The 26093-nt window shown below is 44.8% G+C and overlaps 2 protein-coding genes and 1 pseudogene across 2 annotated transcripts; all 3 read left to right on the top strand.

Moving 5' to 3' along the window:
• Positions 1 to 2019: 2019 nt before the first annotated feature.
• Positions 2020 to 2880, top strand: LOC136494297 (heavy metal-associated isoprenylated plant protein 16-like). The gene is made up of 2 exons (XM_066490466.1): positions 2020 to 2280; positions 2395 to 2880. The coding sequence occupies exons 1-2, from the start codon at positions 2275 to 2277 to the stop codon at positions 2731 to 2733; spliced, it is 345 nt and encodes a 114-aa protein (XP_066346563.1). The 5' UTR covers positions 2020 to 2274; the 3' UTR covers positions 2734 to 2880.
• Positions 2881 to 6444: 3564 nt separating this feature from the next.
• On the top strand, positions 6445 to 19597 carry LOC136491963 (uncharacterized; annotated as a pseudogene).
• Positions 19598 to 25026: 5429 nt separating this feature from the next.
• Positions 25027 to 25807, top strand: LOC136494302 (heavy metal-associated isoprenylated plant protein 16-like). The gene is made up of 2 exons (XM_066490473.1): positions 25027 to 25222; positions 25337 to 25807. Exons 1-2 carry the CDS (start codon positions 25217 to 25219, stop codon positions 25658 to 25660), a joined length of 330 nt encoding a protein of 109 aa, XP_066346570.1. The 5' UTR covers positions 25027 to 25216; the 3' UTR covers positions 25661 to 25807.
• The last annotated feature ends 286 nt before the right edge of the window (positions 25808 to 26093 follow it).

The following is a 26093-nucleotide window of genomic DNA, read 5'->3' as shown; positions in this document are numbered from 1 at the left end:
CGGAGCGTCGGCCAAAGTCGAAGGCCTCCGCCCCTTTCTTACTCCCACTTAGCCACAGCCTACTGAATCCCTCGTTTAGCGACCTTCTACCCGGAGCCTCTGGCGGATGATCTTGTCCAACAGGAGTGCGCCGCGTTCAGGGTCCACCGCCCGTCTTAGGCGGAGGCCGACCTCCGCCCATCTTAGGCGGAGACCCCAACCAGTGGCGGAGACCCCAACCAGTGGCGGACCCAGCCGAAAATATGAGCTAGGGCGGATCGCTATGTACAGGTACAAAACTTAACCGATATACCGGTCTAACTATGATTGTATATCATATCTATATTGTAATGTCACATAACAATTATGTTCTAATATATAATTCAACAAACAAAAGGTACATAAGAAGTTTGAACATGATTACCTTTCACATGAAGAGCACATAAGGAGAATTTTTGTTCCATAGTATGTCCAGATAATTTACCATACAAGAAATGATCAAAAGAAACAAGATGAACATCCGGGTTGAAAACCTTAATACCTTCAACATCTTGCTCATGTGACGACGGTTCTTAGATGTTCAACATCTTGTACTGTTTCTACTGGATGTGGCTCTGAATCTCGTAGCTCTTCTTGTTCTTCAGATTCAGGAACAACAACATTACCGCTTTCACGAGTACTTGGCCCCGAGTTGCTTCCACTTGTGGAATTTGTACTAGGAAAAAGCTTTTCAAATCTGCAAAACCAATTAACCATTGAATTGATTTCACCAGTCAGAGACCAATCTCTACCTATTTAATTGACTAACAATTTGCAATAGATAATGGATTCATGACAGTACCTAATTTCTTATACCGCTTCTTGATCAATGGAGTTGGAGCCGCTGGCCTCCTCGCCGTCACCGGGTTAGACGCATCGCCGGCTCCAGCTTCATCTCCTCCTCCTCCATCCATCTGCTGCTGCCTGCTCTCCGTAGAGGCCACCCGGGCGCAGCCGCGCAGGGCCGCCCGCCGCTGCTTGCTCGCCTCGCTGGCCGCCGGCTTGGAAATGGGGGGAGCGCCGTGCTGCCGCAGCCGCCAGCCAGTTGGAGCGCCGCCGCCCGCCGAGCGCCCGAGCTGCGAGCCTGGCAGCCTGCGATGCCGATGCGGCGCGCCTGTGTGGCTGTGTGCGATGCGGGGCGCCCCTGGCCCCTTGCGGCTAGCCCTAAGGGCCAAAATGGGCCAGAAAATGGGCATTTTTGGCCAGACGGCCCAGCAAAGCAAAGCTGCATGCCTTGGCCTTCTTCAACCTCACGCAGTCACGCACTCGCCTGTCGCCTCGCTGGCCGCCGCCGCTCGCTCACACGCTGCTCGCCGGCCGGACTGCCGGAGAACTGGGGGTTACTAGTGGTGCTCGCCAGAGGGGACCTAGGGCGGCCGCCCAAGCTCGCCCTATAGGTCGGTCCGCCTATGACCCCAACCTAAGTCGAAGACCTCCGCCCACTCCTCACTCTTGTTAGAAACCGATGTTTAACATGTGTGTCGGCCCACAATCTTCTTCAAGTATAACTCATGTTTGTACGAGTATTTTTTGTGTGGGGAAAGACTGCCCATTGACTCTGCATGTTCACATTCGCACCGTACCACCCTGATTGCCAACGATACCAAACGCTAGCTGTATTTTCTTTTCTTTTTTCTTGTTAATATAATAAAGCGCAGCTCCTGCGTTTTTGACTAAAAGCTGTATATCCTTTTAAAAATCTGCGTTGCCGCGACCGCGGCTTTGGATTGGAGGAGCTCAGAGCTCCGGGCAGAGAAGGCGAGGCAGCGAGCGCGTCACCCTAAACCAACTGCCTTTGTCTCTGGTATCTCGTCAAGTCATTGTATACTAGGACTATTTTTTTTTCCAGGAATGAGGAACGGACGGACCCGTCTCTGACTCGCTAGCTCGTTAGGTGATGACTGATGACTGATTACTGCAACATACGCGTACAGTACTGCTCCTAAGTCAGTCGTCGTCGTGTCCTTGCCTGCTTGGGAGCCAAAGACCGTTCCGGCGAAGGATCATCCGCCTTCACCTCTTGCCTGTTGGCTGTTGCTGCTCGCCCCCGTCTATAAATGCCGCGCGCGCACCTCTTGCAGTTGCTCCATCACAAGGCAGCTGCCGATTGCTCCTGCAGAGTGCAGAGCATCGGTCCATCGGAATTCGGCGCGGCCATCCCGTCCCGTCCGTTCAGCCTCTACTGCTCAGACGACTTGTCGTTCCCCACATCTTATCGTTATCCTCAGCGGTGGCGCGTAGATCAGCAGCAGCGCGATGAAGGTAATTAACTGTCTGAAAGAACAGCCGTCTGAATAATCTTTCAGCTCCTCGAATTCGCTGTTCGTGCCCCCATCATGCATCCGACTCATCAATCTCGTGTTGTCGTTGCTGCAGCAAAAGATCGTGATCAGGCTGAGCATGGCAAGCGACAAGTGCCGGTCCAAGGCCATGGTGCTGGCAGCCAAAGCAGATGGGGTGAGCAAGATGGGAATCACCGGCGACGGCAAGGACCAGCTGGAGGTGGAGGGCGACGGCATCGACACCGTCTGCCTCGTCAACTGCCTGCGCAAGAAGATCGGCCGCGCCGACATCGTCAAGGTGGAGGAGGTGAAGCCCGAGGAGAAGAAGCCTGAGGAGAAGAAGCCGGAGGAGAAGAAGCCCGAGGTCGTGCCGCTGCCGTACGACTGGTGGTACCCCAATTACTACCACTACCACCCGCAGTGGCAGTGGTGACTGGTCACCAGCTAAGCTGTTCATGATAGCAGCCGTTTTGACGGATTGGTAGTTGCCATTCAGCCCTATGATTGTACCGGTGTGCGAATGAATGAAAATATGTATGAAAAGCAACAAAAGGAAAAAAAAGGAAATTTGCAAAGCTTACTTGTCCATGTTCTGGAGGTAATTAGACCCTAAAGATTTTATCAGTGGAGAAGCTAAATCTCAAAAGCACCTTTTAACACAGCCCTGTGTGAAGTTTGTGGACAGCATGAGGAAACTGCAGATCATATGGTTGCAGGATGCCCTTTCGCTAGGACCTTCTGGGCCAAACTTGATTTTAACTTGCCATTGGACTACTCCACCTTCCTAGATGATCTTCATTGCATTGGAAGGCCGGCTTCAGTACCCTGTAAGCATTTCAGCACATTCGTAGCGCTATGCTGCTGGCAGCTATGGAAGCGCAGCAACAGTGTGATCTTCAAGTCTGAACTTGCCTCTACAAGGCAAACTTTGGTGGCATGCATCTCCGACGCAAATCTTTGGAGAACGAGACTGCCAAGGAAGGATAGGGCTGTCGCGGATGCCTGGATTGGTGCTTTTTCAGCAGCTATGCGATAGGAATCTTGTAATGTGATTTCGCTGCAAAAATGATCTTGTGATCAAAGATGTACATTGTACTTTACACTTTCTAACTGTCTATGGGCAGTTCTTGGGCAATAAAAATTCTGGTGGGCAGTTCTCATAGTGAAAGTGTATAACCTCTGCAGAGTGTAAAACTGGTATATCAGCCGTGCTCATGGTCACGAGCGGCCTTGGACCCTTGCGAAATAAATGCTGAACACTGATGATACTAATGATGAAGATGTTCACTAATGATTACTGTTTATGTTATTCATTGTTCATGTTTGCCTGATCATATGTTTATGTGGGCTTGAGGATAAACTTGTTGCCACCCTAATGCTAAAATCATGACTCATTCAAAGCTAATTGCAGTTATATCAATATCAGCCCTTTTGAGCCTCATGAACCCCATGTTATATTTGTTGAGTACGACATGTACTTACGCTTGCTTTACTTTTTAAATCTTTGGAAAAATCCCGAATGGGTACCAGATTGCTAGAGTTTGGAGAAATTAGGCTTGTAGTCAACCAGTCAGTTGTTCCTGTGGAATTAGAGTCTTCACCCAAAGATTAGAGTTGTCTTTCCGCTGTTTGCTATCTAATGTTATATTCTTTATACTAAGTATGTTATATTTTGAGCAGTGTCTATTGATAATACCCTAATTTGTAGCTATATGTGGCATTTGACTTCCTGGGCTCACATATAGTGTGTATTTGGTTTTGTTCTTAAAATCGGGTGCTACAAAGCGGTATCAGAGCAATGCTGACTGTATGACGCAAACCTAGTAGAAACTGGTCGTTTTAAGATTTAGAAGTTGCTACAAAAACCCTTGCTCTATAAACCTTGACATTTTTTCTCTACTATATCTCTACCCTTGCTATTCATCTCTACCTTGGTGCTTATTTTAAAATCTTTGTTCTCATCTTCACTCTTGATTTGACATGCTTTTAGAACTGTCCCTCATCACCTTCTTGCATAATCTGAAGATGAGTCTTAGGATTGTTACCCTTAGTACAATGAGGACAATAGTATCGCAAGTTGAGTCAATGATTGAGTTATGCACCTTTGTTCCTTTGTTGAATTGTTATTATGTTTCTGCTTATTTTGAATCTTTGTAATGATTGCAATGATCTTGATGGGTGTTCCCACAATTTCATTTAGTTTATAGGCCTAAGGTATAAGGATTAATGCAATAAATAGTTGGGTTTTGGTATCTCCTATTTCCTCTATCTGTCTTTTCGGAGCAGCCTGCACTCTTTTGCCTATATATCTGATTTTGGACACTCAGAAATCATGAGCAAATTATGGACAATAGTAGACTTCAATATCTTTCTCCGACCGTAAGAATCACCTTGATAGCTATTTTGGTTATGGGGTAATGAAAATCACAAGACGGTGCACATGTGCTGTCTAAAATCTAGAGCAGTTTCTGTTGTGCACTATTTTCGACTACTTGAACTGTAGAATTTGGAAAAATGTTCTATAAGGAAGTTGTGGACGATTCGATAAGATTTCCAACGGTATAAGCTACACCTTCATTGGATTAACAGAATGAGAGTTATGGCTGTTTTACTATGCTGCTATTTTTCATCCCGCGAGGAATTTCAGATTTCTTGTTCTTGCCCATACACGAAAGTATCATTGGGATGTCAGAACGTCTTGATACTAGTTAGCTCATCTGAAAGAAGGTGCAAGCTACCCTTCTTGTGTCCCCTAGTTGATCTTTTCTTAAGGGGGGTAGCCAAAGTGAAGGTGGTTTTGAAGATTCTAGCTCTCACTGGGAAGGAATCCTGCCAATTCTAATCGACCGCCATCCAATTCCTCATCGATAGAGCAAGCTTTGATGACGCAAACGCAGTTATTACAGACTATTGCTCAAAGAGTGTTGAACAACCCACATCAAGCGTCACCTATTGACAAGCGTGGTGAATTATGAAGGGACATCCACCGACATTCTCTCATACAAGCGAACCACTAGAAGCTGATGACTGGCTTAGAGCTGTGGAGCGACAATTGGACATAGCTCAGTGTGATGACCATGAGAAGGTGTTTTTGCGTCTGACCAACTCCAGGGCGCAACACAAGACTGGTGGGAGTCTTACCAGTATGGACGTCCCAACAATGTTGGATAGATCACCCAGAAGGAGTTTAGCGAGAGCCTCAGGTCGTACCACATTCTCACAGGTGTGGTAGAACTTAAGCAAGAAGCGTTCCTCAACTTGAAGCAATGATCTATGTCAGTGTGTGAGTATCGTAACCGGTTCACTCAATCGTCACGCTATGCTCCAAAAGAGGTGGGTAGTGATGCTAAGAAGCAAAAATGCTTTTTGAAAGGGTTGAATGATGGTTTGCAAATACAGCTGATGACCATGGTGTATGCCGACTATCAGACATTGGTGAATAGAACAATTATAAATGAGTCGAGAGATGGAAGAAAAGAAGAGAAAACATGACCTTCAACATCAGTTAAGAAATACTCGTCTCTGTTTTGCTACGCAACCAGAATATTAGTCACACCCTATGAATCTGCTTGAGAGTACAGATCAGAATCAGTATTAGCAACCCAATTATAAAGTGCAGCATTTTAGCTCTTAAGAGCCATGTCTATCACCTCTTACTATCACCTTGACGGAGACGAATGGTCCTACTAGTGAGGAAGGTTATGATTGTGCGAAGATTGAACCCTATAAGAACGATTGTCTTGAGAAGTTTGCTGAGAGTAATCAAAGCTAGAGTCAACAGCAGTAGGAGCCAGAACAAAATGTCCATAAGGAGCAGGTGCAAGGAAATAAGTTAAAGCGAAACTACATTCATGGCAGGTTGAACAATGTGGATTTGATTACCACTCATGGAGCTACGGAAGTTGTCATGGGGTTCATTCCAGTAAACTCGGCCCCTGCCATGGTTTTGTTTGACCCCAGTGCATCACATTCGTTCATACCTAGGGAGTGTGTAGAAGATCATAAGATAACTATGCTTTCGATGAGTAAACCAGTGATAGTTAAGTCTCGAGGAGGAGAAAAGAAGGCAAACCGCATATGCCCAAAAGTTAGTCTAGACATAAGAGGGAAGAACTTCGAGGCAAACCTTATCGTTTTGGAGTTAATGGACATTGATGTTATCCTTGAAAAGGGATGGTTATCTGCTTGTAAAGAAGTGATTGAGTATGCCCAACGTTTGGTGCTTCTAACAACACCATTAGGGGAAAGAATTGAGTATGAGGGTATTCGATCTGCACCTGAGGAATACAAGGATGATCTATTGGAAAGGGTGTACACTGAGGATAGTAAAGTGGATTGTGAGTTTTCATATGTCAATGTACAGGAACAAACACCTTTGGAGGAGATCAATAAGATTGACAATCACGCCTATGCAAACTATCCAACTAAGAAGGTTTCAAATGCTCAAGGTGCCATATGAAGTTAAATCATACTCTCTAGCTCTCACTTGGAAGAATTGGATAATCTGATAAGGGAGGTGGTACCCAAAGATGTGAGAGAAACTCAGAGTTTCAACGAGGTTGGGTTAGAGGTTCAAGGAAGGTTCATCCAAGATCATCAATTATTGGTAGAGCTACCGAAGAAGTTTTTAAGCTAGTTTGGATCAAGAGACCTTAGCTAAGTGTTTGAAGGAGTCCAAGAAGAGGTTGAAGTAAAACCTATGTATTAGCTTTGTCAGATCAGGACAAGAGCTTTATATCTATTATGATGCACCATGTCAAAGGTGTGGGATGTGTCCATATGCAAGAAGGAAAAAAAATAGAGGCTTATGCAAGAAAACATGAGTTAGAACATGTGAAGTATGATCTGGATTCATCCATTGTGAAGCGTGGAGGTACTATCTACTTGGGCATAAAAGTGACGTCTAGGAGGATCACAAGAATCTATAGGACATCTTCACGAAGTTGGTCTTGAGCCTATGTTATCCTCGTTGGAATGAAATTGATTATAACTTAGAAAAGTGCTATCACTTCGAGGAGCAAAGTCATGGCCAATGCCCTTAGCAACGGAGAATTGTGCTAAGAAGGTTCGGGTGACACCAAGGACTACGAATTGTATTCAAGGTTCGAGCAACTTAACCAGAATCCTTAATGTTTTGAAGATTGATAGTAGAATCTCCTTCTGACCAAGAGATTCGTCAGGCTCCGTTGGAAGGTGAATATTTTAAGAAAGAGAATTGATAGTATGGACTAAAATGGAAAGGCGGTCTAGTGATTAGAGTTACCTGAGTATTGTTTGGAGTATCTGTCAGAATCTTGGAATTAGTTGGGCAAGTTACTTGGAGTAAGTTCCCCAGGTATGCAAGGTAAAAAAGAATCCAAAAACGGAGTACCCCTATCTCCTAGTCGACGTCTTCTGAATCTCGAGGACTAGATTCATCTTAAGGGGGGTAGAGTTGTAACACCCTAGAAAATTTGCTCTTTTTTAAAATAGGGTTAAAAAGGTTTAATTTTGAATTTTTGTGCACATTAAAACATAGGGAAATAATATTTTTCTTTAAAATAAAATTCATCATAGGGTTTAGAAACATGTTTGAGCATACATGTCATTGCATTTGATTTATTAAGATGAGTTGTTTTGCTTCAAAAAGAAATTCAAAATTTGTTGAAATGTTTTTTGAAATGAGAATTTGAAAAAAGTTTGGAAATGAAAAGAAAAAAAAGGAAGAACCTTTCCCTCTCTCTATTTTTGGCCTAGTGGCCCAGCCAGCGCAACCACACAGGCCCAGCACCACTCCATCCCTTCCGTAGGCCGACTCCCTCCATCCCTCGCGTGGCCCAGTTGCCAAGTCGGCCGAGCGCGGTCGAAGCCCAAGCGTGCGCCCGCTCCTTTCCCTTCTCTCCGTCTTCGTGCCCCGCTCTGCTCTGGCCCAGTCACGCGTCCACTCCTCTCTCTCACTGTGACTGACCGCCGGCTCCCTTGCGCTCTCTTGCCGATAGGTCGGCCCGCCCTGTCCACCATGCCTTCTTCCCGTGGCTGAGCCAGACTCTGCCATTGGGAGTCCGCCTTCGCGCTGTCATCACCGGTCGGCGTACGCCCCATGCCTCGTGGTCTCATAAAAAGAGCTCTTGCGCCATGTCGCACCCGTCGAGCCAAGTCATAGCCGCAGCTAGCCCTAACCCCACACCGCGTGCACACTAGGGATCTCATCGGGTTCGAGGACGCTGGCCACCGCTTCTAGAGCCGGGCGCTGCCTCCCGGACATCAAGAATCGATCGTCGAGTTTCGCTAAGCGGTAAGCAAGCAGACAGTGCCTTGGTCGCTCCCTCTCTCGCCCTCTGTCACTCTCGTGCCGCCAAACTGTCGCCACCGCCCCGTTTAGCCTAGCGTCATCGCTGAGCCATCACTATCCCAGGGAAGTGGCTAGGTGAGTTCGTCGCATCCTGAGCTAACTCCCCGTGCTTTCGCCGTGGAGAACCGAGGCACCTACGCTTTTTTTCACTTACACCGGTGAGCTTCCGAGTTTCCGGCCATGGCCTCTGCCGTTGGGGTCACTGTGCCGGTGACCCAATCCTCCCAACTGCCCTCAGCCATCCGTTCATCGATGTGTGGTCCAGATTAGATCAGGGCGTACCCCTTGATAACCGGTCCACCGTGGACCTAGTCCATGGTGCCACGCCAGCCGGTCCACCAAGCACCCACCAACCCATAGCTGCCATCTTGCCTTCACGTGGACGAAGACCAGGTCAACCCACTAGCTGCTACACTTTTGCAGAAGCAACCTACAACTTTCTCAAATCAACCCGCAGTCCACCCTCTATTGAAAACAATTCAACATATGCCCTTAGATTTTTTGTTTTTACCCCTGCAGTTTCCCTAAAACGACGCTCGGTCCTTGTCGTCGTGGGTGGTCCTCGCCGTCGCGTGGCCCTCAGCCACCTTCCTCGATCACCGTCGAGCGGCCGCCGTCGTTCTCCCTCCGTGCTGCCTTCCCCTGCACAGCGTCGCTTGCGGTGGCTGCAGAGCCCAACGAAGACGGGGAGCAGGTTCATCGAGATCCACCACCTAGCCACCGACCGATCCACCTCTGCATGTCCGGCGGTTGCATCACCAGCCAAAAACCACAAACAATAATTTTTAATATTGAATGGATCATAATTGTTGTTTGTTATTTTTTTAGAACTCAAATCCTTCAAATACCATTGTCCATTGTTAATGTTTATTAAATTATTGCTCAGTATTTACAATCTTTTTTTGGCAGCCTGCATTGATCTTAAAAATCATATTCTTCATGTATTGACCGTAGATGCAACCATATGGTTTGGTAGGATATGGTCTTGGAAATACAACCATATAAGATTGATTCATATATGAGGTAATTTAAAAAATGCAAAAATACTAATATCCAAAAATCACAAGTTGCTGGTAATTTCATTGTTGGACACCTGACCTTTGATTGACTGCAATAGCTTCAGAAGGGCATTCATTATCTTAAAAAAAAGAATCGGAAGGTCATTGTATTCTTGCGATCATCAGATTTCACAATTACTTTTTGCAGGGTTTGGTTTTCTAGAGTAGGAAAGGGAGGTAGAGGTGGATGCCAGGGTTTAGCGAAACCACTGCAAGAAAGCACGCCTATTGGAATAGGTAACTGATCAATATACGATGATTTGCCTCTCAGAATCATGAAAAGCACAGAACTGCACAACATAGGCATAGCTCATGCTCTTGTTTGTTTACTGTTCAATCTGTGTTGAGTTGTAGTTTGGGCAAGGGCTGATCGGAGTCTAGTTGCAGAAACTTAGGTAATTTCACTATTGGCCAACTGATCTTTGATTGATTGCAGTAGCTCCGATGTAAAGAAATCCATTTACCTTTTCCTATTCTGAATGTTAGACCTTTTTTTTGCTTCACCTTTACCTATTCTGAATGTTATATATGGCCAATTGATTAGGCTGTTACCTTACTTTAGCTATGTTTACAATCAAATATACAATCTGTGGAGAAGTTTTGCTTAGCCAATTACACTCTGTGTTGTTGTTTGCAGCATTTTGCTTGATGCCAATTTGATCTAGAACTTGCAAAATTGAATCGTCCATGCAAATACTAACATTACTTTCTGCGGGTCTGCAGCTACATCCTTGCTTTGCTGCTTGTTATTCTCCTAAGACCTATGAATGACTATGTGCACGTTCTGCCAACTAATTTCTTGAGTTTTATATTATTCTCCTGAGACCTATGAATTATGAAGCATCCTTTGCAAAGACCTGATAATATGTTTACCGGAACAAATCATCTATTGATATTCTCAATCTTTTTAATGTTTAGATTTGGATATTACAAAGCAATCTAAATTTTGCGACATTAAAAGATTGGCAATCTGATTGAGCAACTATACATAACTAGCCGTTGCTAATATACTTGGAGTATTATTGTTATTACTCAGTGCTTATGGCTGCAACTAAATTGCTTACTGTGTTTCTGCTCCATATAAGTGACGGGTAACTTTTTGGTATCGTGCTGTATGAATTCAGGCACGTAAGCTAAAATCAGCATATAATAATTAGGCTCCAGGAGGGTAGACTGCTGAAGTACTTAAGCCCTATAATTCTTGTTTCATGCTTTTATTCATCTTAGAATTTAAACATGGGTCCAGCTGCAATATTTCTTTGCTTGTACTAGGTTTTCGTATGCCTATGTTTGCTGAAAATACAAGACAACCATACAGAATTAGCAGTTACCTTGATAAGAGGATCTGGTAATAAATTTTATTCTTGTAAATGCTTTGTTATGCTATTATCTTTAGAATATGGTTTTACATCCTTATGTGCTCATAAACTACCGTGAGGTTTATTTGTAACCTTCGTAGTTTGCATCCATCTTTATTATAGGAGAACAAGAGCACTGGAATATTGATGTCCTTCTTCGAATGTTGACTGAGTTACTACCATTTATTCATTAGAAAGCTATACAAACTTTCCCCTTTGCGTCCACAATTTTTTTGGCACTATGCCAATGCTTACTGCTCCTAGCTGTAAATCAAAAGATTTGTTGCATAATGTGTTTTCGGAGAGCTCATGTGTATCCCCACTTTGGAAAAGCCAGAGCATCTAATTTCTACTGTTACTTTCAGGAAAGAGAGCGAGCGTGCAAGCTTGATTCAAGATCATCAATTGAGGCCTCCCACTACACTGACCTATTATAGGCTCTTTTAGATACTGAGAAGGTAAGATAAGTTTTTCTTCTTACTACCATATAGATGTTAGATTTTAGGTTTCATGCCTAAAATTGTTAATGATAGTCATGTTCTACTCATCCTAGCACATCACAGCACAAGGTGAATCATAGTTGTTATCTACATAGCTAGGATCTTACTAAAGTGAAATAAAATAGAAAGAAGAAATTTGACAGCCAGTAGCTGCAGCCACAAGATATGAACTACTCTGAATTTGCATATGCCTTTGATGTTCAGGTTAGGCAACTCCTGCTATTGGTCTCTCAAGATATCCTTCTAAAAAAATCAAGCACATCTATCCATTTGCAGGTACACATCCTAATTCTGTTCAATGCCAAACTTTTTGCTGTCTATCAAACTTTGAGGTGATGAAATTGAAGGAATAAAGATACACATATAGTTTTTTGTCCTGTTGATCCCCACTTGGTTACAACTGACATAACGGGCAGTAGTTTACTAAACCGAGGACCCAACCCTAACTTAAGCTAATTGGTTATTTGTATTTGGATCTCATCTAATTACATTTGTGTACATGTATTATGCCTACTAACTTCGACCACTTTCAGAGATTAATTTCTGATTGAAACTAGGGATTAATTTTGTGTTCAGTTTCATCATAATGGAACCTATGCAAAATAATGAAGGTCGTACACCATGTGCAGACTTGACAAACACCATCAATGGAGGTAATTGTTTTTACACATGTCCACAGATGCTTTCACTTGTATTATTTGTGGTGATTAAGTAAATATCTATCAACTTATTTTCAAACAGCGGGTCAGACTACATCAAATTCACAAGCGCAAGTTGATGAACGTGCGCAGCATAAAATGGAGAGAGAAAAAGCACGACATGCAGCAATGACTCAAGAAGAAAGGAATGAAAAAATAAAAAACGTAGAGAAAAGTATCTTCTGAGAAAGGCGGAAACTACACTAGCTGCTGGGTCGAGAGGTCCACCACATTCTGATTTTTCGTTTCTAAATTCAGTATTACCATTTTTTAGTGTATTTAATGTTGTAAATGTATATACATTGAGCTAAAAGTTTTGTGCAAATTAAAAAAAAATCAGATGGACTAAAACTTTGCAAATTAAGAAAAGTTTTTTTCTGTGTATGAATGATACCACCTACTTACATTAATCATTGGTTCGCTTATTTGTTGTGTAATTATGTTGTACCAGTTGGAGTTGAATCAACCACGGAAAACACTGATGGCTATGAAGATAGTGACTGGCTACATCGAAACAACTCATACAAACTCATGCAGATTGATAAAGATAACACATGTACCATTTTGGTTTCTTTTGTTCCTAATACTAATTATTTTTTTGTTGTGTTTGTATGATGCCGAGGCCAAGGTTAATATCATGTTATTATATATATGTAGATGACTACTCCAATAGATATATAGATCAAAGTGGCATAATTGACTTGACTGATGCATCACCCGATCTAAACCCAGGTACATTGTTTTTTTCATTAATGTTATCTATTTGAGAAGAAAAAATGTAGTGGGCAACCCAAATGTCGTTCATGACAATATAATAAGGAATGAATGTTCTTGCAATATGTGCCCTTCTGTAATTTATTTGAGATCATACTTTTTTATCAATATATAGGTGCTGCAAATGCATCCATCGACAATATTGTCACATGTCCAAAAGAGCGTAAGCATGAACTAGATAGAGCACGACGGGCTGCACTGTCTCTTGAACAAAAGGCGCTAATAAACAAGAGGCGGCGTGACTTGTATGCGGCAAAACATGCAGCAAGAAAACTGCAAATGAATCCACAAGAGAAGGAGAAGCGAAAAGAGATGAAGAAAAACTATAATAGGATGGTGAGAGAACACCGAGCCAACAATTTGCATCCAGACTCATTAGCCATGGAGAGCCCTCACTTTAACCCTCAGCTTATTTTCCCTTCTTCACGTCAATCTCCTGAAATGCCTTCACACGATATGAAAATACCCGAATCGAGGGGCACAACTGTTGACATCGCGCCATCTGTAGTTCAAAATCCAGAAGTCCAATCCCTTGAAATGGCTACGACACAGACCATACATAGGTATCGAGTGACCACTGGAGAGAGAAATGCCCTTCTATCCTGTCGCAATCGGGCTTTTGAAGCAAACATTGGAAGAAGGGCTAGAAGGTGTGCGGATGGAAAGTGCAATGATTCGAATGACCAGACTCAACCGAGTGTGGTTTACAACGGTAATTAGCCTTGATCAGTATATATTGTTGGTACTTTCACCTTCGCTCTTCTATTCCAAAAACTCATACCTTTTGTTACTACAGGTGGTATCACCCAGGAGACTCTAGTTCCACCACCTAATAATTGCATAGGTACATAGACACAACCGTCTGTAGTTGATGGTACCTCTTCAATGCCTCCAAACGGTGCATAAGCTGATACACTAGACTCTATGGTCGAGGATGGTATTTTCTTTATTAAAATTTGTCCTTTTTTGTTCTTTTTGTATGCCATTATGTTTCCCTCATCATATATGTGGCCGTGTTGCACAGACTATGAGGAGGATGTCATATTTGAGGAGGACGAGGAAGAGGATGAGGCGTACTTTTTCACCGGACAAGGTACACCACGTAATAGTCAAAACAAAATTTTCACAAACTTTCTTTCAACGCGTAACACATCAACATTTTGTCAGAAGACGACGAGGAAGGAACTGATGCTGAGCTAGATCTCGACACGGATGAGCAAGAGAATAGTGAGCCTGATGTCCCAGATCCATACGATAGGGTTTACGCTAATGTCCCGTTAGAGTCGCACATGCTACCGTCGGTGCCGAACTACGAGCACTGCAACGCAAAGAAATTCAAGGGTGAACCGCCCAGATTCTATTGTCGGGGTGGAAAGATTCATCTTTCAACTCTTGAGACACCACCAGAGCTCATGAGGTTGTGGTCAAGCTCGGACACTGATGCTAGGCACTTTCGTGCAAACATCAGATATTTCAACGGCCATTTCTCTTTCACTTCTCTATACTGCCACCTAGATCGTGTGACCACTAACATGCAAATCTATGGTGTCTACATGTTCCATGCCCATGTCTAGATTTACCATAATATATGATCATTTGGTAAAGAGGAGGGTGTCAAAAAGATACACCTCGAGCTCTATTTTTACGACGATGATCCGTCCCTTGAGCGTTGGATGAGCAAGTGCCGTGAGCAATGCGACCAAAAAGACAGAAAAGTTATAGAGCAATTGGTTAGTATCTTTAATGGGAATCCCTACTCTCAGCAACTAAGGAGTATGGGACACGTTGGAAACCTCAAGGATTATTGGGTCGAGTTGAACCTTGACCAGCGGCTTGACCAGAGAACATATAACGTGCCATTGACATCAGAGGTGGCCGCCATCTAGGTTGAGGGGAGTGAGCATCAAGGCCAATTCGAGCATAGTGTTCTCCTGCAAGGGAAGGAACAGTCTATACATGGCATCCGCTCATATAATGCATGCTACAACCCACTGTCATACCCGGTGTTCTTTCCAATGGGTGAGCTCGGGTGGCACAACTGCATTCCAAAAGTGGGTGTGACTATGGCTCAAGTTGATCGAGCTCGAGCAATCTACAAAAAGCGTGCTGAGAATGGTGACAATGATGATGGAGGTAACTTGAACTCTTTTCAATAATGCAATATAAACTCTTTTATGTTAACTCATGATACTAATTCGAACAATGTCTCCCTGTAGAACCTGTTGCGAATACATATGTCTCTATGCGTGACTACTACTGCTATAAGTTCTAGATGTGGCCAGGGATATTTAATCCAATACTCTATGGCCGACGTCTTTTCCAGCAATTCGTTGTTGACACCTACATCAAGATTGAGAGCTCGCATTTAGACTACATGAGGAACAATCAAGATACTTTGAGGGCTGACCTATACCAAGGCCTGGTGGACAGCATGCATTTGGGTGAAGGATCTGCTGAGAATGTCAGAACGCGTATTGTCCTGTCTTCGTCATTCATCGGAAGACCCCATGATATGAGGCGCCGGTACATGGATGCAATGGCTCTAGTGCGAAAGTATGGTAAACCTGATATCTTCCTCACAATGACGTGCAACCCTAACTGGGATGAGATCAAGAATGAACTTTATCCATGCCAGACATCATAGGACCGCCTAGATCTCATCACACGAGTCTTCAGAGCAAAGTTAGAGGCGATGAGAAAAATGTTGATGGAGAAAGACATACTTGGGAAGGTGAAGGCCTATGTATGGTTCTAGAAGAGGGGCTTGCCGCATGCACACTTCTTGTTAATAATGGAACAAAAGTACAAACTCACATGTCCCGAGCAATATGACATGATCATCACTGCAGAGCTACCAAACAAGAAAAAGTACTCTAAGCTATACAATATGGTCACGAAGCATATGATGCATGGTCCTTGTGGAACGCTTAATCCATACTGTTCATGCATGGTGGGCCATGGGTCATGCAAAAACCGTTACCCGCGCCCATTCTGTGAGGCCACGTCATAGGGAAAGGATTCGTACCCCATCTATCAGCGATGCAATGACGGTCGTACACAAAAAGTTTGAGGCCATTACCTGGATAATCAATGGGTCGTTCCTTACAACCCTTGTCTACTATGTACCTTCAACTGCCATATAAATGTTGAGGCCTGTGGGAGCATCAAATTAGTAAAGTATCTATTCAAGTACATATACAAGGGACATGGCAGGGCGTCGGTGGTGATGAGGGAGACCGACAAAGCAGATGAGAAAGGCAACGTTGATGAGATCAAGCAGTATAGATACGCCTAGTGGGTGACGCCTCCAGAAGCACTATGGAGGATATATGGCTTTGACTTGAGCAAGAACCATCCACCAGTACAGTAGCTGCAGCTTCATCTACTCGACATGCACATGGTGGCATTTCATAAATGGGACAAGGTCGAACAGATCGTTAATAGGCCAGGTGTAGAAGAGTCAATGCTAACAACATACTCTGAGGCAAACATGATGCATGAGGAAGCCCGCCGAATCTTGTATTGGGACTTCCTGGAGCATTTTAACTGGCAGTCTGATGCTAAATTCTGGCAGAAAAGCAAAAACTCCATTTTCCAAGTTGGTAGAGTCATCTCAGCCCATCCTGCTGAGGGACAACGCTACTTTCTTCATGTTCTCTTAAACAATGTTGCTGGTGCTACCTCATACAAACACCTTAGGACGGTTGATGGCGTGCTACTGCCTTCGTTCCGTGAAGCTACAGAAAGGAGGGGTCTAATCGAAGAAGACAATACACTGGATGAATGTCTAAGTGAAGCTACTTTCTTCCAGATGCCTTCCTCTCTGCGAAGGCTATTTGCAACAATAATGGTATTCTGCGAGCCGAATGATGTGATGTGGTTGTGGAAAAAACACTATGATGCAATGTCAGAGGACTACAGCCACAATAATCCATCCCTGGATCTAGTGCAACAGATGGTTTTGATAGACATTAGAAACATGCTGCAGTCTATGGGGAAGGACATAAGGTCATTTCCTCTTCCAGATATTGATCACTCATACGACGATGCTAGCCATATTCCTCATGAGATATTTGAGGAAGCTAGCTTTGAGCAAAATCCTAAAGATGAGCTATTGTGCGACTCACTCAATGTCGAGCAAAGGTCTGCCTACGATGAGATAATGGCCACTATCTACAGCAAACAAGGTGGGTTGTTCTTTGTGGATGGACCTGGTGGGACAGGAAAGACCTTTTTGTATAGGTCACTTCTCGCAAAACTACGTAGCCAGGACAAGCTTGCCGTGGCTACAGCTACATCTAGAGTCGCAGCATCCATAATGCCTGGCGGGAGGATGGCCCACTCATGTTTTAAGATACCCCTCACTGTTGAAGAGGGTGGTTATTGTAGCTTCACAAAATAGAGTGGTACCGCTAAGTTGCTGCAGCAAGCAGCTCTCATAATTTGGGACGAGGCATCTATGACAAAGAGGCAAAATGTGGAAGCACTAAACAACAACCTACAGGATATAATGTGCCGATCAGACCAACCATTTGGTGGGAAGACTGTTGTCCTTGGGGGGATTTCAGACAGGTCCTCCCTGTTGTGCGGAAAGGATCCAGGGCTCAAATAGTCGGTGCTTCTCTACAAAGGTCGTATCTTTGGGAATCCATGCGCCACCTAAAGCTCGTCCGCAACATGAGGGCTCAGAGTGACCCATGGTTTGCAGATTATCTATTACGCATTGGTGGTGGAACGGAAGAGGTTAACGAAGATGGCAATGTACATATTTTAGATGAGATCTGTGTCCCGTACTCTAGTGATGTCGAGAAAGATCTTCATAGATTGATCAGCATCATCTTTCCAGATCTAAATGCAAACATGGCGGACAAAGACTACATCACCACCAGAGCAATTTTATCTACACGTAACGATTGGGTTGACATGATCAATATGAAAATGATTGATATGTTCTAGGGTGGCGAGACGGTGTATCATAGTTTTGACTCCGCGGTAGATGATCCACATAACTACTATCCATCGGAGTTCCTTAACAGTCTGACCCCCAACAGGCTGCCTCCACATGTCTTGAAGCTCAAGCTTGGGTGTCCTGTCATATTGCTTAGGAATATTGACCCTGCCAATGGACTATGCAACGGTACAAGGCAGGTGGTGTGGGGGTTCCGAAGAAATACAATCGATGCGGAAATCGTGGTGGGGCAACATGCTGGGAAGCGGGTATTCCTTCCTCGAATACCGCTATGCCCGTTCGATGACAAGATGTTCCTATTCCAGTTTAAGAGGAAGCAGTTTCCTATCAGGTTGAGCTTTGCCATGACGGTCAACAAGTCACAGGGCCAAACTATCCTGAACGCGGGTGTGTACCTGCCCGCACTGGTGTTCTCTCACGGTCAATTGTACGTTGCGATGTCTAGAGCCACATCAAGAACGAATATTAAGATCCTTGCTCTCCTGCCTGATGCAGATGCACAGGAGGAGGAAGCCAAAAAGATGGAGAAGAAAAATGCTAAAAAGAATGCCGAGGGAAAAAAATAAGAATGCATCAAATAAAAAAGATAAGGATAAGAAGACCCAATAGTGGATGGAACTTTCACAAAGAATATTGTATTTAAGGAGGTTCTAACGCCATAGGCAAGGTAACAGAACATTACTAATGCATACAATACATTTTTTATTCAATTAAATATTGCACAAATAGTATCTCACTAACACGATGTCAGTGCCATGGGCGCGGCGATCGCTCGAACACCGGCATCCACCGACAGCATGCCAACGAGCATCATAACGGACATACACAAGATCGGGAGGAACAACAAGGTATGGACAGACCCTGACGAATTTCGTCCGGAGCGGTTCCTCACGGGTGGCGCGGCGGACGCTACTGGCGCTCCCGTACGAAATAGTCATCGAGATCGCTGGGCTTGTCGCCGCAACCTCGCCACACCCGATGGAGGACCTCTGTAGCCTCCATGGCACGTACGTATCCGCAGTCCACCCACGCATGAGTCGCATTACTTACACATTTAATTTGTCTACCTGTATTGTGCGTGTGTCTTTGCAGTTGCCAGACTATGCACATGGCGTGCATGGAGCGCATCATGAGGAGCCACGTAGCGCTAGAGCGGGAGGAATCCATGAGGTGGTAAGACCCCAACCGCTACCTCGCCCTCATCGATAAACTGGCTGCCGCCGGCAACCCGGAGGCCTGCTTCGTGCTCGGTCTCAGGCTTGTCTTCACACAAGGCTGCACGGACCCCGTCGGCACTGCCTGCCTTAGACAGGCGGCCGCTGCTGACCACAAGGTGGCGGCCTACATGCTCGGCGTCCTCCTCTATGGGGACAACAAGGCTGAGCAGTACATCAGGAAGGTGGAGGGCGAGGACGTCGCCCACGGGTGCAAGCTGGAGGCTAGCAGGACCAACCGGGAGTGCATGAGGTACCGTGAGCAAGATGTCGACGCAGTTTGGGAGGTGTTATGGAGGGTGAACGGAACGATGGACCCGGTGCCGGTGCCACCGCCGGAGGTAGGATGCAAGGGCAGCGGCTGCGGTGTGGCGGAAGGATGGACCGGCGGCTGAGCTGTCTTTTGTAGCGACGGCTGTAGGATTAGGCACGAGTACTCTGAGTTCTATATATCGCTGATCGTGAATCTTGCCACAAACACTTAAGTGGATATCTTATTCTACAGTATATATCTACGAGGAATAGACCAAAATCCACATATATTTATACGGTGAGTATAACACTTTGTTTTAAGTTTTTGTGGAAGATTTTTCAAGAGACGCAATATTACCCATGCGACAGGCACTAATATTGACATGTATACTCGAGCCTGTGTACAGGATGGTAGGGAGATGCGGCAAAACTTATTCATGGATTTATTGGCGCACAAAAGAAATGGATATCGGATATTTCTTTCTGCCTATATAAAACATTATCTTTGGCGCATCACGGAAATGTCTATAAAGTAGAGTTTGTAAGCCTGTGACGCCGCGCTCTCCGTGACTGTTAATTTCACAAACTTTGCTTTTTGGATTAACCGTAACTTTAATGTTGATATTTAATTTTTATAGTATTGTTATCTTATTGTGCGAACCATGTATTTTTAGTATAAATTATTAGTTATTTCGTAGCAACGCACGGACACGCTACCTAGTTAGGAAAAACGACCAAAAATGCCATACCAAAAAATGGGCCGCTGAAATTTTGCCTCTTTTTGTAAACTAGCAAACATGCCCGTGCGTTGCGATGGAAGAAAAAAACTTTAATTTTCATTCTATCATGTGTTGCTATCATTAAATATCGAGTTTCGTTACCTTTGAGGACTCCTATAAAAATCTATACTTTAATATCTGATTAAAGTCAATAAGGAGGTAGTTGTCGACGTGTCAAGAATTAGTATGTCCACTAATGATTATGATAAAAGACTTCTCTTGTTACATTTATTTAGATGGCATTAGACAACATTCTGCTCAAGATTTCAGTTCACGTTTTAATTAGTTAAACCATTAGCTAATTCAGGTTTTAGCAAGAATATGTTTATAATCAAAATTACGTTAACAACATGGCAGTAAAAATCTTTATTTCTTAGAGAAAAGTCAATGGTTCAAACGCCAATAATATTGTATCTATTATTTGTTTTTGTTTTTATTGAAAATCACTTGAGCGGATATTAATCGGAGACTACCAAAAAAAAAGATAGAGGTATAGAAATAGATAGAGCTACCACACACACATATATATATATATGATTCTGCCAAAGTTTAAGAGTTTGATAAAAACCTACGTACAAACGAACTAGAATTAAAATTCTGGCGTCTTCCTTCCTTCTACGATATCTCTGTATTTTACATACGGCAGGCGGCGGCGTCATCCTGGCTCCGGCACCACATTTTGCCCGGTCGCGCGCGTGTATAAATAAGGAGCCCCGAGAACTTGCTCGTTCACAAGCAAGTCTTTGCTCTTGGTGCGTAGTTGCACCGGCAGCGCAAAACATATATAGCGCGACGATCAGCGTAGCTGCGTAGCCACCATCATTTGCGGCACGTAAATCGATCGGCTGCGGGCGACGCGATGTCGTCCAAGGTTGGCCATTGGCCAAGGCCTTCTGCTTTGCTCTTACTTTGATTCGCCATGCATGCATGTGCTCCCATATATATGTTAAAAAAAAATACAATTCTCTCTTGCCGAGAAGTCAGACAATTTTTAGAATTCTCACCGATGCTCTCTGGTTGAGAAGTCAGACAATTTTTAGAACTCTCACTGATGCTAGTTTGGGCTCGTCGTTACGTTGTTGTTGGAGCAAAAGACTGTGATCAGGCTGGTACCGAACTACAAGAACAGGTCTAAAGCCATGCAGCTGGCATCCAAATTTGTCGGTACACATCCGTCACACTAGCTAGCTATTATCTTGAACTTCGTGTGCGGGATCCGTCCACATATCCATGAATAATACACTCTTGTGCATGAGTACTTACCACACTGCGGGGCCTCGATGTATGGTGTATATGCAGGAGTGAACTCGGTGGCGATCACCAGGGAAGCCAAGGACCGGCTGGAGGTGGTAGGAGAAAGCATCAACATCGCCTGCGTGATCAATCGCCTGCGCAAGAAGGTCTGCCGCGCCGACATCGTTGTGGTGGAGGAAGTCAAGGACAAGAAGGAGGAGGAGGAGGAGGAGATGAAGAAGGAAGAAGAAGCGAAGAAGAAGAAGAAGAACAAGGTGGAAGAAGATAAGGAGGCGGAAGAAGAGAAGAAGAACAGCCGCCGTGCTCCGGTGCTTATTACCCGGGACCGCCGCCGACGTTTCTGTGAGACCCCGCTGATGGGTTTGGACCAGTCTGATGGGCCGGGCCGAATTGCGAATACCGTAGTGACAAGCGATGTGAGTCACTGTAGCATCATGGAACACTGTAGGTACCGGAAGTTTAGTAGCGGTAGTTCAGAGTTCGCCGAACCAAGTCAGGACATATAGTAACCTTCGGTTAACCGTTTTACGCGAAGCGAGGACAAAAGCGTAAGCGGGTTGCTACGTAGGTGGGGCCCACCCCTCGGTAGAGTGGGTCTGCGCCGTGTGTCGGGCCTGGGGCGTTACAAATAGTATTCAGAGCCAACTCTCGCAGTTTTACGGACATAGTAGAGTGGGTCTGGTTTCACGGACATATGGCTCGGGAGCTCGGACAGGCTGCGCATGGCTCCTCTGAGCCCATGGCACTTAGGCCGAGGAGCTGAGAATATGTACGTGGGCCAAGAGAGTCGATCCTGGATATTTGTCCCGTTTGGAGCGTTTGGGGTTGGTTGGTTCGGTCCTCGACGAGGACGTCAAGTCTTTAAGGATGGGTGTATGTGAGACCCCGTGGCCGGGCCGAATTGCGAGTACTGTAGCGACAAGTGATGTGATACTGTAGCATCACGGGACACTGTAGGTACCGGAAGTTTAGTCGTATCGGTAGTTCAGAGTTCGCCGAACCAGCTTAAATAGCCAGGCCAATGACACGTAGTAACCTTCGGTTAACCGTTTTACGCGAAGCGAGGACGAAAGCGTAAGCGGGTTGCTACGTAGGTGGGAGCCACCCTGGGTCTGCGCCGTGTCGTTTCTATGCGAGGAACAACAGCCACAAGGCTGCCACATCATGTGAAGCTACGTACTACTACTTAAGATGGATTTTGCCCGGCGTATATATATGCTTATATTATTAATATGTTTGTGACGATTTTGGTTCTGAACTTTTGCCACACCGGCTAGCTTCTCTCCGTGAATCGTGCTGTGCGCATGTGCACAAAGTGTTCTGGTTTGCTGTGGCTTCTTCAGTGATCACGAAATTTAGATCACTACTATATATAAGTATTTCTGAATTTGTTTTAAGTTAAAATATTCTAAATTTGACCAAATTCATAAACGAAAGCATTGACACCTACCACACATCCTAGAAGTAAACTATGAAAGGATATTTCATATAAGAGGGGAATGATGCTCATTTGAATTCTCAAGTATTATTGTATTTTTGTATAAAAGGGTGGGCCTGATGCAAGCGGTAGAGTCTTACCGTCTGTGACGGGAAGGTCCCGGGTTAGAGCCGCGGTCTCCTCACATTGCACAGACGAGGGTAAGGCTTGCCACTGACACCCTTCCCCAGACCCCGCACAGAGCGGGAGCTCTCTGCACTGGGTACGTCCTATTGTATTTTTGTATAAACTTTGTCAAATTAGGATAGTTTGACTTACGACAAACTCAGAAATACTTACATTTGTGGAAGGAGTGGCTACATATGCCTACATGCTATATCATCTTACTATCTACTCCATGTCCTGTAATATAAATTTTTTTGAGTTACCCGGAGTCAAATTATTCCAAATTTGACAAAAAAATATATAAAAAATCAAGAGCAAAATTTATGTGGATTCCCTAAACTTGCATGGTGGTATAATCTGGGTCCACTTGCGAAATTAGTGCTGAAATTGCAATCTTTTTTTTTTGGCTAGGAAAATTCCAATCTTTTCGGGACCTGTTTACTAATTTAGATTTACTATGAGTTGGTGATGCCGTGGTTAAATTCGCACTCTAATCCAACTTGATGTGATTTGTTTTTCGTGAATTTTTGGAGCTGCCCTGTGCTCATCCTGCTTCCTGTGTTGTTTCTAAAACACTGCTTCCTGTGCTGTTTCTGAAACGTCATGGTAATCTGTAAGAGCCGATTGGCATCAATTTTTAGTTCAGTTCGATAGTTATCTCTGACTGAACTTTTGTGTACGCGTTAGTTTATCTTGTTGCTCCCAGCTCCCTATTGGAGTTCAGGATTGATTTTAATCATTGAGCAGCTCTTGCCTTGTTTCAGTTCTGCTTGCAGGTGGTCAGTAACAAAAACAGATCAAGCACATACTTCAGCAAGGTTTCAGTTGTCACTTCTCTGAATCTTTCTTTTCTTTGTTACTGTGTCGTCAAGTACTCTCTCCTAGTTCTATCTACTAAGGGCCAGTTTAGTTCTACCCCATTTTGCAAAATTTTTCAAGATTCCTCGTCACATCGAATCTTTAGACGCATACATGAAGTATTAAATATAAATAAAAAATAAAACTAATTACACAGTTTAGACGAAATCCACGAGACGAATCTTTTAAGCCTAATTAGACTATGATTGGACACTATTTGCCAAATAACAACGAAAAATACTACAATAGCACTTTGCCAAAAAAATTTGGCATCCAAACAGTGCCTAATTTCTTTGTGGATTGGTTCCTGCATGGATGGTGTACCCATAGGAGTGAAGGACAGTCTAGGTTTCATAAGAGTGAAAGTGAGAAAGATAAGGCAAGAGACTTGTGAAATTGATCGAAGGGCGTAGGAGTGAAAGCAAAGGTGGGGTTGAGAGACCAAAAGGAAGAGGACCGCGTAGGAGTGATGGCTGGGCTCATTGAGGTACTTAAGCAACAGATCACTGGCCACTGTGTGTCGGCCCACAATCTTCTTCAAGTATAACTCATGTTTGTACGAGTAGTTTTTGTGTGGGGAAAGACTGCCCGTTGACTCTGCGTGTTCACATTCGCACCGTACCACCCTGATTGCCGACGATACCAAACGCAGCTGTATTTTCTTTTTTCTTCTTCTTAATATAATAAAGCGTAACTCTCCTACGTTTTTTTTTAGAAAAAACTGTATAACCTTTTAAAAATCTGCGTTGCCGCGACCGCGGCTTTGGATTGGAGGAGCTCAGAGCTCCGGGCAGAGAAGGCGAGGCAGCGAGCGCGTCACCCAAAACCAACTGCCTTTTTCCAGGAAGACGCCGTCCCTTTCGATGAGGAACGGACGGACCCGTCTCTGACTCCCTAGCTCGGTAGGTGATGACTGATGACTGACGCGTACAGTAATGCTTCTAAGTCAGTCGTCGTCGTGTCCTTGCCTGCTTGGGAGCCAAAGACCGTTCCGGCGAAGGATCGTCCGCCTTCAATTCACCTCTTGCCTGTTGGCTGTTGCTGCTCGCCCCCGTCTATAAATGCCGCGCGCGCACCTCTTGCAGTTGCTCCATCACAAGGCAGCTGCCGAGTGCCGAGTGCAGAGTGCAGAGTGCAGAGCATCGGTCCATCGGAATTCGGCGCGGCCATCCCGTCCCGTCCGTTCAGCCTCTACTGCTCAGACGACTTGTCGTTCCCCACATCTTATCGTTATCCTCAGCGGCGGCGCGTAGATCAGCAGCAGCGCGATGAAGGTAATTAACAGTCTGAAAGAACAGCCGTCTGAATAATCTTTCAGCTCCTCGAATTCGCTGTTCGTGCTTCCATCATGCATCCGACTCATCAATCTCGTGTTGTCGTTGCTGCAGCAAAAGCTCGTGATCAGGCTGAGCATGGCAAGCGACAAGTGCCGGTCCAAGGCCATGATGCTGGCAGCCAAAGCAGATGGGGTGAGCAAGATGGGAATCACCGGCGACGGCAAGGACCAGCTGGAGGTGGAGGGCGACGGCATCGACACCGTCTGCCTCGTCAACTGCCTGCGCAAGAAGATCGGCCGCGCCGACATCGTCAAGGTGGAGGTGGTGAAGCCCGAGGAGAAGAAGCCGGAGGAGAAGAAGCCCGAGGTCGTGCCGCTGCCGTACGACTGGTGGTACCCCAATTACTACCACTACCACCCGCAGTGGCAGTGGTGACTGGTCACCAGCTAAGCTGTTCATGATAGCAGCCGTTTTGACGGATTGGTAGTTGCCATTCAGCCCTATGATTGTACCGGTGTGCGAATGAATGAAAATATGTATGAAAAGCAACAAAAGGAAAAAAAAGGAAATTTGCAAAGCTTACTTGTCCATGTTCTGGAGGTAATTAGACCCTAAAGATTTTATCAGTGGAGAAGCTAAATCTCAAAAGCACCTTTTAACACAGCCCTGTGTGAAGTTTGTGGACAGCATGAGGAAACTGCAGATCATATGGTTGCAGGATGCCCTTTCGCTAGGACCTTCTGGGCCAAACTTGATTTTAACTTGCCATTGGACTACTCCACCTTCCTAGATGATCTTCATTGCATTGGAAGGCCGGCTTCAGTACCCTGTAAGCATTTCAGCACATTCGTAGCGCTATGCTGCTGGC

This window comes from Miscanthus floridulus, chromosome 11, assembly GCF_019320115.1.
Source record: "Miscanthus floridulus cultivar M001 chromosome 11, ASM1932011v1, whole genome shotgun sequence".
In the NCBI taxonomy this organism is placed as follows: Eukaryota; Viridiplantae; Streptophyta; class Magnoliopsida; order Poales; family Poaceae; genus Miscanthus; species Miscanthus floridulus.
The sequence above is the reverse complement of the archived record's forward strand: the minus strand, read 5'-3'. Positions and strand labels throughout refer to the sequence as shown.